Source organism: Phalaenopsis equestris, unplaced genomic scaffold, assembly GCF_001263595.1.
Source record: "Phalaenopsis equestris unplaced genomic scaffold, ASM126359v1 Scaffold000061, whole genome shotgun sequence".
NCBI classification, from domain to species: domain Eukaryota; kingdom Viridiplantae; phylum Streptophyta; class Magnoliopsida; order Asparagales; family Orchidaceae; genus Phalaenopsis; species Phalaenopsis equestris.
Genome location: NW_018164503.1, coordinates 1162483 through 1182810, shown reverse-complemented (window position 1 = coordinate 1182810; position 20328 = coordinate 1162483). Strand labels below are relative to the sequence as shown.

At 33.1% G+C, this 20328-nt stretch overlaps 2 protein-coding genes across 4 annotated transcripts in view; both read left to right on the top strand.

The window, feature by feature from the left end:
* Positions 1 to 9227, top strand: part of LOC110019534 (COBW domain-containing protein 1) — a 28533-nt gene extending 19306 nt beyond the window's left edge. The window contains exons 3-8 of the mRNA XM_020717228.1: positions 4081 to 4170; positions 4583 to 4771; positions 4857 to 4976; positions 8031 to 8141; positions 8886 to 8967; positions 9059 to 9227. Coding sequence (XP_020572887.1) covers positions 4081 to 4170; positions 4583 to 4771; positions 4857 to 4976; positions 8031 to 8141; positions 8886 to 8967; positions 9059 to 9114 — 648 coding nt within the window. The 3' untranslated portion in view covers positions 9115 to 9227. The remainder of the gene's footprint in view (positions 1 to 4080; positions 4171 to 4582; positions 4772 to 4856; positions 4977 to 8030; positions 8142 to 8885; positions 8968 to 9058) is intronic.
* A 1682-nt stretch (positions 9228 to 10909) lies between these two features.
* On the top strand, positions 10910 to 19566 carry LOC110019562. 3 transcript variants are annotated; one of them, XM_020717278.1, is made up of 9 exons: positions 10910 to 11102; positions 12074 to 12336; positions 12703 to 12787; positions 12948 to 12989; positions 14557 to 14725; positions 15146 to 15198; positions 15590 to 15817; positions 18791 to 18837; positions 19460 to 19566. In XM_020717278.1, exons 2-9 carry the CDS (start codon positions 12086 to 12088, stop codon positions 19512 to 19514), a joined length of 930 nt encoding a protein of 309 aa, XP_020572937.1. In that variant the 5' UTR covers positions 10910 to 11102; positions 12074 to 12085; the 3' UTR covers positions 19515 to 19566. The 3 variants fall into 3 exon arrangements, with proteins under 3 accessions (XP_020572937.1, XP_020572935.1, XP_020572936.1); XM_020717276.1 differs by having other exon boundaries at positions 12058 to 12336; XM_020717277.1 differs by lacking the exon at positions 10910 to 11102 and adding an exon at positions 11677 to 11719 and having other exon boundaries at positions 12058 to 12336.
* The last annotated feature ends 762 nt before the right edge of the window (positions 19567 to 20328 follow it).

Below are 20328 nucleotides of genomic sequence, written 5' to 3'. Positions count from 1 at the left end.
CTGGAATTTCTAAAAGGGTGGGTCTCAATTCTAGTTTTTCTAGGATGGGCAGTAGGAATTCCTAGAGCTAGATCCTAGGATCCTAGAAAAAGAAATGTCCTAAAAAATGAGGTCAACAAGATGCAGACGATATGTATACATTATTAACGAGATAAAAATTCAGCATTTATGTATGCATTTATTCTCTTGAATGCACAACACTTATCTTAGAATGGCAATGAAAATACACTGGAAGTATACATCAATAGTATATTAACTATGAATCATTTAGTGGAGGTTGATACTTCTAGCAAACTAGAGGACAACATGATCTTTATTCGAAAGTAATGGTATAAGAATGATTGACGGGGTTTATTTTTGAAAAAAAGGGTCCGCGTTGAAGAAAATTGATGGCTTATCTGATTTTCCTTCTATAATTTCATCTTTTTTGAAAAGAAGATTTTCATACATGCCACTCAATTCCAATGTATTTACATATCTAACACCTAATATTCAATTTATGCATACATGCTACCTTACCTATGCATGAAACTGTGCATTTCACTTTTTAAAAATTAAAAATTTGGTATTTTTGATATGATTTGAAAGATATGGGTCTTATAAATATAAAAAAAAGTAAAAGTTTAGTGTTAGATATGTAAATACATAGGAATCCGGTGGTATGTACGTAAATGGCCCTTTCTAAATTTTCAGATAGGGCTGTGAATTTAGCTCGAAGATCGTTAATCGCTCGAAAATTGACTCGAATTTTGGCTCTGTTTGAGATCGGATTGAAATTAACGAGCTGAGCAACGAGTCAAAATTTTGGATTAAATTTTTTTTAGCAGACCTCTGCTCGGCTCGAAATCGGATCGTTAACAATTCTAGTGATGTTAGGCTACTAAAGAAGTTTCTAGACCTCAACCAAAAGTGAGGTCAACAAGATCGTTAATCACTCAAAATTTGATTTGAATTTTTGCTTGAAGCGAGATTAGATCGAAATAAACGAGCTGAGCTACGAGCCAAAATTTTGGATTGACTTATTTTCGCGCCGATTTCGAGCCGTCCTTGGCTCGGCTCGAAATCGGATCGTTATCGTCTCTAATTCCAGGTGATTGACCTTTTTGTGCGCTGGGAATGCTTTCATGGGAAAAATCAACATTGTTCATGTGCTTTGGTTGGATGTGTGGGCGAGAAACGAAACCTATTTGTTGTTGAGGGTATTTAAATTTTGAATTAAATTTTTGTGGTGGCTTGATGTGGTGAAGGTTCTTGGCTTGGATTGTAGAGAACTTTATTTTGGTTTTAAATTTGAATTGTAGATTGTGTAATTTTTTTAGGCGATGAAATGGAGATTTTTTATTTCTATGGAGGGCATTGGAGGAGAGTGAAGGGGGCCAAATATGATAGGAGAACTGTTAAAATTGGAATTATTATTTACCTGAACAATAATTTTACTATTGAAAACGAGCAAAAAAATGACTGGAATTGAATTTAAATCGTCTTCTAATGCTCAAAGAATGGTCCTCTTGTATGAAAAGAGGAAAAATAGAGAATTCGTTGAGGAAATATGTAGAAAATTGACAATGATGCCATGATACCGGATGATTGCGCAAATCACAATAAGAAGGTAAATATAAATTTGAATAGGGTTATAACGACGACTCCTCAACATAAATAATACAAACATGCAAATGGAAAGGACAACGACGATGCTGCAAAAATACAAAAAGAAACAACAAAAAACACTTAAATGACCCTCTGACAAATCCGGGAGGGCAGGAGGCGTGGCGGTGGACCGGACAACCACCAAAAAATGAGTGTTGTGGACTGGAAAGCGGTTGGAGGGTGCTTTGGGTGGACTGGACAGCCATTGGAATGTGCTGGAGATGCTGGACGACAACACGGAGGAACCTGGTGGCTGGAAAAGGACTGCGGCTGTTGGAAAGTGGCGGGAAAGGAGATGCAGTGGCCTGGGACAGCAGCAGGAAGGTGGCCGCTGATTGGAAGGCAGCAGGAACCGGTGTATGAGGGCTGGACAGTAGCTGGAACAGGTGTTGGCTGCTGGGCAGCAACAAGAACAGACCCTGGAATGGCTGACGACAGCAAGAGCTGGTCTGGAAGGATCTTGGAGGCAGCAAGAGCGCGCCTGGAGAGCTGGACGATGGCTGGGAGATGGCCGGTGGTTGCTACGAGGAGGGGGCCGGTGTGATCTTTGGTCAGCGGGAAGCAACAAGGTAGGCCGGCAGTGGAAAGGAAGGTGCTGGAAGTAGATGGCATTAAGGAGGATGGTTTGTGGTTGCTAGAAGTGAGGCTGAAGGGGCTGCGGAAGGATTAATGTCTCGTTTGGGTCGAGCTACAGCCGAAGCACCACCCGGACCCTTGGAAACAGTTACCAACTCGGACGAGTTATGACCAACTGCACCTTCTCGTCGTCGGGTACAACCTCTAGAAGAGGAGAACGCTTCAAAGGCAGCACACATACATTTACACTCATCCAAATCTATCCTCTCCTTAGCAAACAACATTTATAAATAAGAGGGGTTTAGTAGATAGATTGGGCAAGTAGAAGAATAGATAAGAAATAAAGGAGGGGTGATGAGAAACAAACGAATTTGAAATTAGGATAGAAGTGGAAGGTGGTAGATAAGGTAGACAATGAATAGGAACGAGACTCGTTATGAAAGAGAGTGAATATGAGAGAGGAGGAAGCTAAAAAGGAAAGAAGGGCATGTGGTTATTGTAGCAGCTACAATATCACGTCTGCGATAAGCTCTCGCGTCATGCCATGGGCATAAAATCAACAAAAAATTTTAGCTATAATGTCAATTTATTGCAGGACAACCATTGAAGTATAAAAAAGAAAAAATATAGAAAATGAAAATCGGATAAAATTAAGAAAATAATAAGTGAACCAAACACATAAAAAGTTCTTTGGTTGAACAAGGAGATTACCTTTACCATAAGAGACTTAGGCGGGACATACAATCAATGATAAAAATTCAGGGAAAAAACAAAGAAGGTTGATGTAGGATGTCTTTGGTTCTAGGGATTCACTAATGGAAATCTTGGATGAATTGCACAAAAAAAGTGTTGAAATATCAAAATTCACAAATTTTCAACTTTAAGTGAAGCAAAGATTAGTCTCTTTTGATGTAAGATAAAAAAAAAAATGTTTGGTACATTCGAAATGATGATATAAAAGTCATCAACATCTAAAATTCTACTTGAAATCTGAGAATGAATACCAAAAATCCATGGTATTTTCATATCATAGTAAATAATACTTTTATGTAACGAGCTTGACTAAACCTCAATCACGCTTATAAATCTATTTAGATGAAAGAAAAAAGGATATATAATTTAAAGATCAACCCTCATGCTGGTAGAAAGAAAAGCATCCCCAAAAGTTATTGCCGTAACTTGTCTTACATGCCTTATTTGTAATAGCGATTGTATTCATCCATTACTTGTCTTACATACCTACTACATCTATTTATAGTGACTGTAAATGGAAAATAAATTGTGAATAAATTGCCAATAACTTTTAATGCACACGATCTTGTAAAAAATTGAGGACTCAAATATCTTCTACAACAACGACAACAAACCTTTACCACTAAGGGGGGTTGGCTTCATGAATTCTTTTTCTCCATTGCATCTTATTGAGTATCTATTTTCATTCTAATAAATGAAGATCATTTTTTATCAATACGCCTAAGTCTTTTTGGGTCTACCTCTACCTTTCTTAATTTAAGTTGAATCTAAAGCATCTACGCTCCTAACTGGATCATTAGATGGTCAACGTTTAATATGACGAAACCATCAAAGACGACTCAAATATCTTATGATGAAATAAAAATTTATAATTTAGCCCAAGTCATGCTAGTGTCTATCTTCCCATTATCCACCATTCTTTTTTATTCATGCTGTTCCTTCTGTCAAATTTAGTTGCACCCCGTTGAATCTGCATTATTTCTTAACATTCTGGCACAGCTAATAATGTTATAATAAATTTTCTCCTTTGAAATGTTCGTGCAATTTTGCTTTTACAATTTTCTTTTGCTCTTCTAATTAACCGCAATTTTGCTACGAATATAGGTTGTGGATGCAAAAAACATACAATTGCAACTTAAGGAATACAGTGATTCAGCTTCATTTCCTGAAGCATTTTTTCAAATTGCATTTGCGGTATCTTTCTCCATCATCCTTGTAAAATTTTGACATTACTGTTGTGAATTTTGAGTTTGTGACTCAGCTTTCCTGCTTTGTTTTTGTTTTTTTGTTTTGGAAAATTTACATATCTACATATCTAACACCCAAAGTTTGATATTTACACTTATGGCACCATGGTATTATAACATGAACAATTGTATTTCACTTTAAAAAGACTGTAAAGTTAAGTATTTTTGATGTGATGTTAAAGATTTTGGTCATACTTAAGTAAATATGAATGTTTAGGTGTTAAATATGTAAATACATAAGAAATATGTGGTATTAATGCAAATGCCCAATTTTTTTCCAGTAATCTCTAGCATTTGAAAACTGTTACTGTGATCACGGTTTTTAAAATATTTTGCTGACAATTAATTTTTGTCTGCAGGATGTTGTGATTCTAAATAAAATTGACTTGATCCTTCAAGAAAATAGATGCGGCGATTCGATCACAGAGAGTTTGGAGGATATAGAAAAAAGGATTCACAGCATTAACTCCCTTGCTACCATTCTTCAAACTGTTCGTTGCCAAGTCGATTTACACGAGATATTGGATCGAAAGGCCTATGGTGCTAATGTTAGCGAACATGTTCAATCTATGGAAGTCCTATTATACTTTTTGTAGAGTCACAGCTAATCATTTGGATTTTCCCCATTATCAGCATTTGGCTCATTTGGAAGCTCTTTTGGAAGATAGTAAAACAGCTCCCGTTGGCAGCCGCCACGACTATAGTGTACGAACCTTTTGCATTTTTGAGGAGCTGCCTGTTGATTTAGACAAGGTATTTATTTGTGGTATCCTGTAATTTTCTGGAAGTTGTTCTCTCTTCTTAGGCTCATATTGCCACATAGTTCCCATCTTAATATATGAATCTCTCATATGCCCTGCATGTGAAATTAAGGTTTTGTTTGGGGCAACTGTAGGTTTTTATAAAGGTGGCTTCAAAGTAGTGGTGAGAATTAGAAATTTTTATTTTTTTCCAAAGAATAAACACTTTCCTTACGACCACTGCATTTAACATATATGGTTGCAAAAGCAACTTCCCACCATTAAAAATTTTAGAAGTAGACAGAAAGTAGCTCTATAATAACTCCTACGAGAAATACTAGACCTCATGAAAATTCAGGTCAACATGTAGCAAAAGGTTGTCCCAAATAGACCTTGAGAGTCTGGTATTTTGATGAACATTCATGAGTTTATGGTTGATAAAATTATCGAGCGAAGAAATGATTTAGACAATGCTTTAGTTTAGTTTTTATTATTTTTCAGTTTAATTTGCAATTTTCAATTTTATTTATTTATAGGCATAAAGAATGCAAATTTTATTGTGATCAATACTCTTTGATCTGCAAATTCTTACTTTTTTTAAGTCATCTATATTTATTGCATCATGCTAATTGCATTAGAAATCTTAAACTCTTATGCATCATGCATCAATTTTGTATCGAAGCTTTTGGTTTTGTCAATTACGTAAAAGAAAAACCAACTATGAGGGTTATTTGTTGATTGACCAGGGGATTAAATTTGTTATTACAATCAATTGGTGCAACTATTAAATAAATAAAAGAAAATGTGTGATGGCATAAGTTTGATTAAAACATAAATTGAGAATTTGCAAACTAATCAAGTCAATGCAGATGAACTCAAAGCGATTCCAATCATTATGGTGAACCAACTCAACTTATTTTAAATAATGGTAACGGCAGGGAAATAATGAATGTACATTATACGATGTTTGCTTTAGCATCAATGAGAAGTGGAACTTGATGACCTACTTAGGAATTATTTGATGAGTTCAGATACAGAACAAGCAGAATTGCTATTATGATGAATGCAAATGCAGATTGGTATGATGAGAATATTATTTTATGTTAAGTAGAAGAGGAGAAGAAAATACCTGTAGTTTCTTTTCATTATTTTGAGTGCCACTAGAGGATGTTTTGTGTTGCAGTTAACTTCGATTGCTTTACTCAAGTCTTCAGGGAGGATAAATCAGAAAAGTGTTAAAATAGTCCTTTGACTCTTTATAGGGCGTCATTTTAGTCCCAACGTTTATAAAAATGTCAATTTAAGCCTATTCTCTTTTAATATGAGCTGAAATAGTCCCTGCGAAGGGCTGTTTCAACACTAATTTAAAGAATTTGGGAACTAATTTGTCATTTTTATATTCTTTGGGATTAAAATGATCCCATGTAAGCAATCAGGAAGCTATTTTGACACTTTATTTGTCAATAAATACTTGTTAGACATTTTTGGATTTATGTAATTAATCTTATCAATAAATTTAAGGAGCATTTACATACCACCGAGTTCCGATATATTTATATATCTAATACCTAAACTTTACTTTGTACATTTATATCACCCAAAATTTTCTTATCACATCAAAAATACTATCACTTTAACTTTTAAAAGGTAAAATACATATTTTCATGCAGAGGTAAGGTGGCATGTTTGTAAAAATTGAATATAAGTGTCAGATATGTAAGTACACAAGTCTATCATCACAAAAATTTGGTGATCTTTTAGCAGTTTGATGTATGTTGAATCCAAATTTGTCATCACAAAAATTTGGTGATCTTTTAGCAGTTTGACAGGTAGCCAAAAGACAGTTTTTGTGATGATAGACAAATTGAATATAAGCCAGTTTTGGTGACCCAAATTTTTCTTATATTCAATTTGGTGATCATATGTAAGTACAAAAGTCTTTTAGCAGTTTGATGTATGTTGATGTAAGTACAAAAGTCTATCATCATATAAATTACACCAAAGAATTGAACGTGAAGCGGGAGGGAGGGCACAATAATGAACAGTAGAATGAGGGAATTGTGTAACATTTTATTCATGAAATGAACCTTTATTTATAGAAAATGAGGGTGTAATAGGTGAAGTTATATTTATGTGCCTACTGGAGTGGGGACTAAACAGATTATTCTAGGTATTTCACTCTTGCGGGCCCCGAGCATTGTTGCTCTCGAGCTCAGCCGGTTAGGTTTCGTGGGACTTTGCCTAGCTTTGACGCTCGACTGGGTTTAGTTGTCACTGTTGATCGATTAGGTTTCGTGGGACTTTGCCTAGCTTTGACGCTCGGCTAGGTTTAGTTGTCACTAAAGAAGAGTGTATTTTATATTTTGAAATAGATTTTAACAATTCTTTTTTAATTGTCCACAAGAATATACTGATATTCGGCCCTTGCTCTCATCGAAGAACTCCCACTGGCAGAGCAAAGCTAGGTTGTCGTGCAGAGGATGGATCATCGTAATCTGACAGGTAGCCTACTCTTACACAAAGAGATCTTGGGAAAGGTTGTTCGTTGTCCCAACCCAAGTGTGGACATATGATATGAGGGATTGGTCCCTTCTTCAAGCTTAGTTGCATCAAAGTGTTAGGTACGGGTGTCGTTTGTCTTGTGGGTGAGCCACTCAACATGTGTCATATACTCATCCTTATAACAATTGATTTTGAGGCACTCAGCTCACTCTTTGATATTCCTTCTGTCCCTTGGTTGGACCATTGGATCTCCTCGATATTCATACTGACATAATATCTGTGTACACAATATCTTCTTCTTTGTCTACAATTCCAAATCACAATGAGGAGACTTACTTTGGAAAACTTCAATATTTTCTCTCCTTAACTAATTATTTATGACATAATATCTGTGTACACAATATCTTCTTCTTTATCTAAAATTCCAAATCACAATGACGAGACTTACTTTGGAAAACTTCAATTCTTTCTCTCCTTAACTAATTATTTCTGTGGCTTATGCTTTTTTTATTTATTTGAATTACATTTCCACTTGTTAAGAGTAATTTAATTTATGTTTGAACAGGTGCGGCTATGGCTGGAAGATCTTCTTTGGGAGAAGAAATCTCATATGGATGTGTATCGCTGTAAAGGAATTCTAAATATCCATGGTTCGGATCAACTTCATACTTTACAGGTTTTGCAATTTTACCTTTGTCGAAGTATTTGAAAGATAGTTATGCTTTGCTTCACTTGTGCCGTGTTAAGAGTTCTATCTGCCATTTTATTATGTTTGAGTAGAAGAGTGCTTGCAATTTCGTAATTTGTTGAAGGGTTTATAGTAACTGTGTCTGTTTTGTTCGCCAAAAATTTAAATAGGTCTCATTTTGTAAATGTCTGAGTTAGAGTTTTGTACACTTTTATAAGAATGCAAATGCAACACTTGAAAGAGAACATGTATGTGCAAAAATAGGTTTCTGTAAACGTGTCAATTGACATTTGGAAAATTTAAAAAGTTTATGATTTTGATATTTTTGAAATTCAGAAAGGTAATAATTTTAATATTAAAACTAGATACATGAGAATCAGAGAAAAAGCATTAAGTGAAGGGCGCCATAAGAACAAAAAAATATTGCGTTCAGAGCCCGAATGCAAAGCTAAATACCGGACAGAGCGGAGGAGTAAAAAAAAAACTGCCCTCGGTGTATATGACCGGACGCAGTTTGCATCCGGACTTCGGATGCAAAATTTTCTCCAAAGACCCCCTTTTTGGCTAAATGTTCTTCTCATTAATATATTTTTGAACGTTTTAATGGCGTAATGGAAAGGTGCCTCAGTCTAAATTTCTAAAAATTTGATGAAAATGTAATATTATTTATGATGTTATTGCAATGTTTATTTCTCAATTGTCCATTATAAGACTCGTGCCTCATCTCGATAGGCGGTGAGAGAAATATACGAGGTTGTTCCGGCGCGGCGATGGCTTGAGACCGAGCAAAAGACGAGCAAGATTGTGTTCATAGGCATGCCTCAGAACTTTGAATCAGTAAAATTTTTTTTTCATTATAATTCAACTTATATTCATGAATCTACTTGACCCGAATATGTCTGCAGGTCGCCATCTGGATGAGACTGTTCTGAGGAACTCTTTCAGATCCTGCATATTATAATGAAGCAGGCAGTCCTTAATATTCAGGCAACTATGGACTCTCAGTTAGCTAATCAAGGCATGTAAGGATCTCTTATAAAACTTGCTATGAAATTTAAAAAAAAAAAGATTTTGACATGAGTATTATAAATGATTCTGAGGCACATTAGATATGACTGGGGGCTCGAATAATAGCCTCTCGTCATTCCTTAATAATAATAATAATAATAATCTACATTTTCAGTTATTGTAGATTTTCTCGTTAGGGACAGAACTAGGTTATGTCTAGGATGGTCAATTGCCCCCCTCTGAATTTGTAATTTTTCTATATAAATAGTAAAATTTAATATCTTTCTTATGTATTTTAGGCATATTAGTAATTTTGCACCCCCTCTTTATTTTTTTTGCACAATACTTAAAAAAAAAATTAAATATTTTGGTGATTTTGCCCACCTTACAAATATTGCTGGTTCCACTTATAAAATGATCTTGAGCATAGGGCTTTGCATACATGTTGTGCATGTTTTTGCAATTAAGGGTCCGTTTGGCGCAACAATCTAAACTTTGCTATTTACATACAACAATCAAATTTTTAATAACACATAAAAAATACTACTATTAGCACTTTTTAAAAGTGAAATATATATTTTCATGCATAAATTTAATGCACCAAAGTATCATGTATGCATTTCCTTTATCATGAACTTTCAAAAGATGAATATATATGTTCGTGCATGTGCAGCACGGTATTTATATAAAAATTAGAGTTCAGGTGGTGGATATGTAAATAGTAAGAATTGTGTGGCAATATATGTAAATCTTACATGCCCTGCTTAAGTGCTACTAAAAGGGGGTATTTCCATACATGCCACGCAATTCTTTTGTATTTCAATGTGTAAGCTTTGCTTATTTATAGCACCTAAATCTTTTATATGACATAAAGGTATAATTATTATTGTAACTTTGAAATCATATATTTTCATGTATAAATAAATAAGGTGGTACTACTTTAACAAAATATATTTTTTTATTATAAAAAATGAATTAAACAATCTTTATTAAATTTTTACTATTATTTATTATTAGATGATATTACATGATACTATGCTTATAAAGTTGGGAATATACAAAATTGATATAATCGGTCATTTAAAAATAGAAGACATGATATTGACCTTTTTTTAATTAGAAAAATTACTTACTAATTATGTGTATGGCTTAAAATCGACTAAAAAAAAATTAATCCAAAATTTTGGCTCATTGCTCCGCTCGTTTATTTTAATTCGATCTAGACCCGAGCTAAAATTAGAATCAACTTTCAAGCGATTAATGATCTTCATGCTAAATTCAAAGCCCCATGTTATGCAAAATCTTAATAATCTTACATATAATGTCATATATTGATTATGATTGTTAGACTTTAACAGCAAATCATAATTACATTTTGTAAATTATGTGAGTTTGAATTCTTAAATATTTCGAACGAGGTTCTTAAATTTAATTAATATTTTATTTCAAATTATGATTATTAATAATTATATATTTACTGAACTAATTCATTTTTATTAATTATTAAATAGTTTTTTAACATTTATAAAATAATAACTAACTTTTATTAATTATATGAATTAATAATTACTCATAGACGTCTTGAATGAATAAAAATATATAGTATTTATTTATTCTTATTTAATAATTAAATAATAAGTATAAATTTATTTAATTATTTATACTCTGATAATATTTTAATTATTTTTTTACTTATTAATCAATTAAATCTATAAAATTAACTTAAATAAAATAAAAAACCTCGCGCCAACGATACCCTCGCAACCCTCCCTTCTCTCTCTGTTTCGTCCAAAACCATCACCTTCGTCACCGAAACCCTCGTGATACTGTCGCAGCTGGAGCTACCTGGGAACTCAACGACCGGGTCGCGGCTTACAGAGACCATAAACTCCCAATTTTCTCCTCCTACCGCTCCTCCCCCGCCCGAAACCATTAAGGAAGGTAACTTTACGTCTTTTTTTTTTTTGGCGCGAAGCGTCCGTCTCGGATTACTAAATCCACCGATTCACGGGATTTAAGGCCGAATCGGTGAAATCCGGATTTATCAAAGACGAGGATTAATTTCGTCAATAATGGCCGTCTGTCAAGTTTTAGGTTAAATCCAGCTTAAGTCCTGCAGGTTCATTGTTCTTTGAGTGGTGTTTTGGGAAAAGTAGTGGTTATGCCGTCACAGATGAGTTTGGGGTTTCAAATCAGGTTTGCGGGGTCGGTTTGAGTCTGACCCAAAACTGACCCGACCGAAATATTAAACATGTCAGAAAGTTCAACCTGTACCCGACCTGTTCTCAATCCATTGACCCATACCCGACTTATATGACGCGCTTAACATAGTGCATAACAATTATTCCTGTCAAATTCGGGTCAATTTTTGGGTTAATAGATCAGTTAGGGGTCAACCCGAACCGAACCCGACTTGAAAATTATTCGGCCAATCTGAACCTAGGTTTTTTTAGTTGAGTTCGGGTAAAGTTGTCGTGCTAGGTCAATTTTGAACACCTTCAATGGTGTAATTTTCATCACCTAGTTCTTACTGCTTCCTGTGTTTATTCAAGCTTAGGGTATGCTAACCTTGTAGTGCTATTTTTTTTTTTTAAATATATATTCTGGTTATTTATTATAGCAATTAATCACATAAACTTCTATGTCTGGCATGCTTTAAAGCTTATTGTAATATTGATTAAGTGAGTTCTAATAGAATTTTTTTTAGTGTGATGAATATCAATTATAGTTTGGTTTCATTTATATTTTGGTTGATAAACTACATGGATGTTATAGGTTTAGATGCTCAAATTTCTATTGATGGATAAATCTTATTGAAGGTTATTGTATGTTTGATTAATTATAAATATAAATTACTTGAAAATGTAAATACTTTTGTGCCCCTTGAATGTTGCAGAAATTTCTTGTGCCAGGTGAAGCGAGCAATGTTGGATAGTTGTGAAAATGTTATGGGGACTCCTCCCCCTTCCATGCTAAATAATTCCAGCATTAGAGGCCCTAAATCCAGCATTTCACCATTGTTTTCTTCTCCATCGAGGTTGTGGAGACCAGAGGCTCAGAGAAACGTAAGAAATCAATGGTCTAAGCTCCTCTCGAGCAAGAACCAGTGGGAGTCAGCTGCTCTGGAGGGGAGATTACATGCCACAGAACTTGTTAATGCCTTCCTTAATCGAAGGCATGCCAGTTTTTTGTTGGAATTATCCTATTAAAGTTGGGCCGCTTACGTACATAGCACACAATTGTTATGTATTTACATGTCCTCTCACCTAAACTTTCATGTTTTAACACATGGGACTCAAATCATTAATATCACATAAAAAATAGCATTTTTATCATTTTTTAAATGTGAAATACACCTTTTTCATGCATATGTTCTAAAGAACCAAAGTTTTGTATATGCAGCAATGGAAATCTAGGTGTGAGATATATAAATACTAAGAATTTTGTGCTATGTATGTAAATTTCTCATTAAAGTTTGGTACTGTTTTATGAGCTTGACCTGAGCTAGTTTTTTTTTTGTTTTTGTTTGAATTGCTTTTAGGTACTTGCCAGAGATGAATTTGGGTGCTCTTAAGGAGATTCAAGGAATTAGAGAGAAAGCTTGTAAGAAGTTGGCTCATAAGCAGGCAATCTCTGCTAAACCTTTTTTTTTTTTTGACTCTTCATCCATCTTTTATTTGTTAGTCTGTGAAGCTTCTTTTTTTTTTCATAAGATTACTTTTCTTTTTTCTTCTTTCCTGATTCTTTTGCTTTTTATTTTCAATGGTAAATTCCATTTTCTTCCAGGATTTGTGCCGAAGCAAGCTTTTATCTTCCTACAAGGACATGGTATGCAATAGTTTGCTAGTTTTTGGTTTTGAATTTTATGTTATGAAATAAATGTATGTTGTATGCTCTCTTTTGTTTATGTTTATTCATACTTATAAAAATAAAAGATGTTCTTAGCCATATTGCTTGAAGTATTGATATCTGAAGTAAAGAGAAAAAAATGAATTTTGAAATGATTGTGATCATTGCATATGTTTGTACTAAATGATCATTGCTATAAATGATACTCCTTTATTAGAAAATAACTAATGACATTATAATCTTTTAGCAATTTTGACTAGGATGGATTCTACAAACTTTGGAAAGAAATTACAGTTGATGAAGTACATATTCTAGGAGATTATGAAAGATAAGAACCAGAACTTATAAGATCCATGAAATAATTCCAAAATTCTTTTCTTTAATTGTGCCTATCAACCCATATTATCCACAAATCAATACTTAGATTGTGTACAACTGGTTTAGCTAACTTTTCCCTCGAGCCATAGAGCAGATGTTCCCCATGCCCAATTTGGAGATGATCTTTTGGAATGCGGAGCAAAAATATTTTTGATTAGGATGCCAACGAGTTGCTTGTGTCATTGGATTATGAGGTGTATTAATGCTACTTTATAATTTTTTTCTTGATAAAATGTTGATCAATTTCAAAACATTTTGTTCATTCATCTGGACTGGGTTGCATGCAATGCTATTAGTTGAGTTGTAGTTCATCATATAACTTCTTGGTATCTCCACGCTTTATTTTCATGTCATTTAGGATGCTTCTCAACCCTATTAATGCATTGATTACCTTGGCCTTGGCTTCAACATTAAATGTAGATACAATTGATTGTTTCTTAATTGTGTCATTTGATTTCCTCTTAGGAAGTTTCAGTAGCTTGTAGTTAAATTCTTTTTGTTTGTGAGACATCCTACCTAGTAAGCCTTTGTGTAAACTTCTAAGCTAAGTTATCCATTTGTTCGATTCATTTTTTTCGGGTTTGATTTGAGATATTGGAGGGTATGGGTTGCCTATAAATGAACTTCTTTGGCGGCATGCTTGAATTTGCTTACAATCCTCAAATGCTACATCTGAGATCTGACCATGTATTGGCATGGTAAATAAACTTCCCAATAGTTGTTTCGTTTTGAATTGTTTGTGTTTGGACATGACCAAAAAAAAAGGGGGTGTTTACATAACTACCGCCCAATTCCTTTGTATTAATATATAAACCACCAAAACTTCAATTTTTACATACAAACCACCCGATTCCTATGTTTTTGGCATAAGCCAGGGTGGTCTGTAGGAAAAAATTTAAGTTTAGGTGATTGCTATGTTAATACATAGGAATTGGGTGGTAGGTAGTAAATCTCCCACAAAAAATCCCTGCCCTCCTTTTGTATTTATGAAGATAAATCTTGTTTTTTTGTTTTACATTCAACATATTACATACTTTGAGTTTTCTTCATGGCTTCCCTATAATTTTCAATATATGATTCATTCAGTCATTTTTTTAGCTTTTTTTACATCGTAAAGCATGCAATGAATCCCCGTAAATGCTTTCTTCTGATTGTGCTTCTCCCTCAGGTAATTGCTGTTAATAATTTGGGTAAAGCATCGTGCTCAATGAGATGTTATCTGAAAGGGTCAGCTTCCAACCAAATTCTAAAATATTCTGATCACCAAGAGGATCCTAATGACTCTGGCGATGGCGGCGGAGTTCCTGTTTTTTTTTCACTTTCGATGTCAACCTTAGGTATTGCTTGCGGAAACTTTTTTATGAATAGGGGGCATTTACATCCATACCACCCTATTTCTATGTATTTACATATCTAACTCCTAAACTTTACTTCTTACATTCATACCATCTAAATCTTTCATATCAGAAGGTGGTTGGCATGCAAAAAATTGAACTTTTTAGGTGTTAAAATATGCTAGGAATTCAGTGGTATGTTTGTAAATCTTCCTTTTGAGTAATATTCACATGTTTTATAGTGAAATTGTAGAAATGCATTATTTATTAGCGACCCCTGCTAATTTGTGGAGCTATACTATGTGAGGAAGGTTCCTATTGGTTTGAATCTTTTTTGTTATCATTTAAATAATTCTGTTTCCTTACTGCATACTTATGTATTTGAAATTAAAATGGGTTAATGATGTTGAAAATAAATTGCAGAGGATCTGGCACGTGAACTTGTCAATTATTTCATGAGGGAACTTAGCTTGAAGGTATTGATTCTTTTCTTATGAATTTCCTCTTAAACAATCTGTGAGAAATTGGTCTTTAACTCTCAACCTAAGTAAAAAATTGGGAAGATTTACATACGTACCACTTAATTCCTGTGCATTTACGTATCGAACACCTAAAGTTCAATTTTTAAATATCCGCCACTTTACCTATGCATGAAATGGTGCATTGCATTATTTAGAAGTTAAAATTGGTACTTTTCATTCGATATGAACAATTTGGATGTCATAATTATAAAAAAAACAAAGTTTAGGTGATTGATATGTAAATAGATAGGAATTGTGTTGTATTTATGTAAATGCCCCTAGACATTGTTGGCTTTACCAAATGTACTTCTTTACCTTTTCTAATGTAATTATTTGCAATGAACAGCGTTTTCTTGTAATCGCTCTTCTATCCATCGAGAGCACGGAAGGAGGGGAAGAAGATGTATTAGATTGGGCAGATGAGCTTTATGACGGAGAATTTGATGACTTGAGATCCATTGGAATGCTTAAACAACATAATTGTCATTTAGCACCCCCGCAAATCAAGGATTATCAATCAAGTGATCCTTTAAACAAGATAACTATAAAGTCTTCAAACCATAATTCCTTAGAGGTAAAATGTTCCAGTACCTAAAAAGTCTGAAGTTCTATTATCTTTTGTTTCTTGGTTTTGATGTTCTCATGATTTATGTTTTTCTTAGTTTCATGCATGCAGAAGATTTTAACCTTTTAGGAAGATTTACATACATAAAACTCCATTTTTATGTATTTATCTATCTAACACCAATTTTTACATACATGCCATCTTACCTGTGCATGGAAATGTGTATTTCATCTTTTAAAAGTGAAAATGCTGGCTTTTTTTTTTATGTGATATGAAAGATTTGGGTGGTAAAATTGTAAAAGTATCTAAATGCCGACAAGCTTTATTCTTTTCTTAAAGATCAACATAACTACGTCTTCTATTTTGACAATATTGCGTTTCTTGCAGGACATTTTTTCCCCATTTTCTTTCTAAAATTTCTGAATTAAAATGATATTTCGACTATGCATTGTGTAGTGACAAGGCTGTATAATTTGCAGGAAAATTTACGTGCATACCGCTCTTGTATTTACATATCTAACACTTAAAACTTTAATTTTTACATACATGCCACCTAACCTAAGTTCCTCCATAGTTGTTCCCCAGGAGGTTTTTTTTTTCTCTCTTTTTTTTTTAACACTAACTTTCCCTATTGATAGGAATTTTTCTTAAGATTAGAGCCAGGGCTTCTTAAGATTACAGCTAGGGTTTCATAAAGAAAATATAAAATGATTTGGATTAATCTTTCCTTTGCACATCGGTAAAAAATGTTCTCTTTTTTTTGGAGAGAAAATTAATTGAGTAGCATGTATCTGACATTTTGATACCTTCCGATTTCCCATAAAATGGTGATGATGCGTGAGTGAATGGCTTTCCCGGTCACATAGGCAACATTTTCTGTATGATCTATTACATATGTCACAATTGTCTTGTGCTTGACTCGTCGCATTAGGGTTAATTTGGACCAAGTCAACTCCTCCTCGGTTCCATCTCAGTAATAACTTGAAATGAATGCCTGGAAACAGCCAATCTTCTTCCTTATCACTCAACTTAGGAAGTGAAACGAGCGGAACTATCCCTATATGAAGGCCTTAGAATAGGGATTTCTCATGAAATTAGCTAGTCCTTGTTCGAGAAGAGTTGTGAGTTTCAACTAGGGCTGCCAAAACGGCTTGTTGTTCACGAATAGCTCATGTTGTTTCTTCTTTTTGCTCGATATATAAATGATTCTTACATGCACAAGAATTTATCTGTTCATATTCGGCTCGTTTTGGCTCAAAATATTACTCATCAATTTTATATATATATATATTAATGATAAGTAGTATTTTTAAAAAAAATTAATTGACTACAAGGCTACAAAGACTTATAATCAATTAAAAGTATTAATTAAGAAAATAAAATAAAAATTATTATATTAGATTTAAATGATGTTTTAATATAAATAATAATTTTTAAATCTTGCCCCAACCCTAACATCTTATGGCTACGTGTTTAGGGTTGTCAAAATGATTCTTTGTTCGTAAACAGCTCAGCTCACTTGTGTTCGGCTCATTTAAACAATACTATTATAACTTTTACGGACGTAGGAGTTCGGGTGGTTTCTTGGGCTTCTATGGGTACTTCTAGATTCAGAGGTGCCCATAACTTTCCTAAAAAAATAGCTAATAATGACATTCTTACTCATAACTTTTACTCAAGCTTGAATGAAGGCATCAAGATCTTGGATTTAGTTATTATAACTTTTACGGACGTAGGAGTTCGGGTGGTTTCTTGGGCTTCTATGGGTACTTCTAGATTCAGAGGTGCCCATAACTTTCCTCCAAAAATAGCTAATAATGACATATTCTTACACTTGAAACCCTCATCCCCCTCTTCAATTTGAGTAGTAAAGTTCGGCTCGCTGCTATGGTATCACTTTTGCTACAATACCATGGTTTGCTTCTACAGTTTGGTAATTATGTTTGGAGCATTTAGATACGTTCCACACGATACAATTCTTATGTTTTTACATATTTTACGCCCAAACTTTAATTTTTTATATTTATGACCCTCAAATCTTCCATATCAAATCAAAATTTCCTGTATCTGTAACTTTTAAAAAAGGAACATCTTTTCGACATAGGTATGGTAGTATAAAATTAAAAATCAATGTTTAGGCGTCATATATGTAAATAAATAGGAATTGTGTGGTATGTATGTAAATCTTCGACAATGTAGTGGCCTGCTGTAGTGTCAAATTGAGGCAATTAGGGAGTGCAGGTGAGATTTGGGGAATTTTGGACTGTTTTCAGTGTTAGAATAGCAAATTTTTTAATCGGCAATTTAGAAGTAGTAGTAATTTTATATGCACATCACTCTAATGCCATGGATGATGAATCCATGCATGGCCATGAATGATGAATCCATGCATGAAAAGATATACTCATTTTTAGAAAGTTAGTAGTAGTTGTATTTTTTATATGATATTAAAGATTGGAGTTTTATTTATTTAAATATTAATGTTTAGGTATTGGATATGTAATTACGTAAGAATTGTATGATATGTATGTAAATGCCCTAGGAACGATACAATTCTAGCATGATGCTATTAATTTGTAAATATCAATGTTTCGGATGATCTGCATGCAATTATGCTTATCCCCTTTATAGGGCAATTACACATACCCACCTGAAACATGCTATTTACAAATTAACCCCTCTTTCATCCATTTTTGAATTTCTCACTCAAATATCAAAATTCATGAAACAACCCCAACCGTTATTTTTCATTCTGATCAAATTCTCAATAATTTGATCATTGCATATGTAAATATCAATGTTTCGCGTGGTCTGTATGTAACTATCCCTTACATTAATCATTTATGATAGGATCATACATTTGTGATTTTGTAAGATCATTCAAATATTCATTCATAAATCTTCATTAATGTAATACAAAGCAAATATATACTTATAACCTTCCCTCTTACTCCAATTTATTCATCTAATTTTTTCTTGCAGGTGTTCCTAACCACATGGATTTCTGATGCGAATATCGATGTGCATAGGTAAGTTCACTTGTTTCTTCGCTGTGTTAGTTATTTATTTATATGGCTGTTGCTGCGATCCTCTGATCTAAAAATTGAGGATTTATTAGGGATCATTTTAATTTTTGGGTGTTTGCATACATACCACCCAATTTCTATGTATTTACATATCTAACACCTAAATTTTACTTTTTTTTACATTTATGCCGTCCAAATCTTTCGCATCAAATAAAAAATATCACGATTTTAGCTTTTATAATCTTTTTCATGCATGAGTAAAGTGGTATAAGGTAAGGTGGGATATATTTAAAAATTAAAGTTTTGGTGTTAGATATGTGAATACATAAGAATTGAGGGGTATCTTTGTAAATACTCCATTTATTTTATTTTATTTTGTTTATGTTTTTTATTTAAAACAAAATATATTTTTGAAGACACTCCAAATATTTAGGAGTTATTGTCTTTTTTTTTAAAATAATATATTAAAATATTAGAATAAAAAAGATATAGCAATAATAAAAAAAATAAAAATGATACCAAAGGCTAAAATGTAATTATAGAATTGCTTGTTATCTCATCTCTTTCTTGCTTGATGATCTTGATCTTGTTTAACGGCTGTGATCTAATCTTTCATGCGTTGCAGGGTCAAGAAAATATTTTCAATTGTTGAAGAGGAAATGCATGCCAAGCTTTTATGATAAGTATCATGCATCTCATATGATATTTCAAGGTGATTTTTTTTAGATCATTTAATCGGTATATATTTCTTTTTTTTTTCCTAATTTTCTATTGGTTAGAAATAATAAAGCTTTTTTTTTCAAAATTTAAAATTGTGTATATATTTATGTATTTATTTACATGTTGAGGGCTTGTTTGAGGTACGGGTGTAAACGAGTCGAGCCGAATTCGAGTCATGAATAATTTGAGCTAGTCTCGTTATGAGTTTGAGCTCGAGTTGAGCTCAAATAACAAGCTTGAATGAAGGCATCAAGATCTTGGATTTAGTTGTTAAATATATAAATAGTGGTATGTATGTAAATCTTTTTTTTTCAAATTTTAAATGCAGTATGATAGGAATACAAAATGGCAAATAATTATAATAATGACGTAATAATAGAAATTTATATATTTATTTCCTGAAATTCAGTCAGTGGCATCCTTCTCTGGTTTATATTGAAGTTGAGGGCAAACATTATATTATGTTATGCAAAAAATTATATATATATATACATATATATCTTTGATAATTTTGAAAAATAATATAAAAACTATATTTATAATATTTACATAGCATACGATCAGGGCTGTCAAAAAAGCTCGTTGTTCGCGAACAGTTTATGTTTAGTTCGTCAATGAGTTCGTGTTCGATTTGTTCGATAAGTAGATGGGACAAGCGTAAATAAAATTTTTTTTTGTTCGGTTAGTTAAATAATCAAACATGAACAGTGATGTGTTTGTTCGTGTTCGAATCATTATTGTTCGAAATATAAAATAATTTAAAATAATTATATA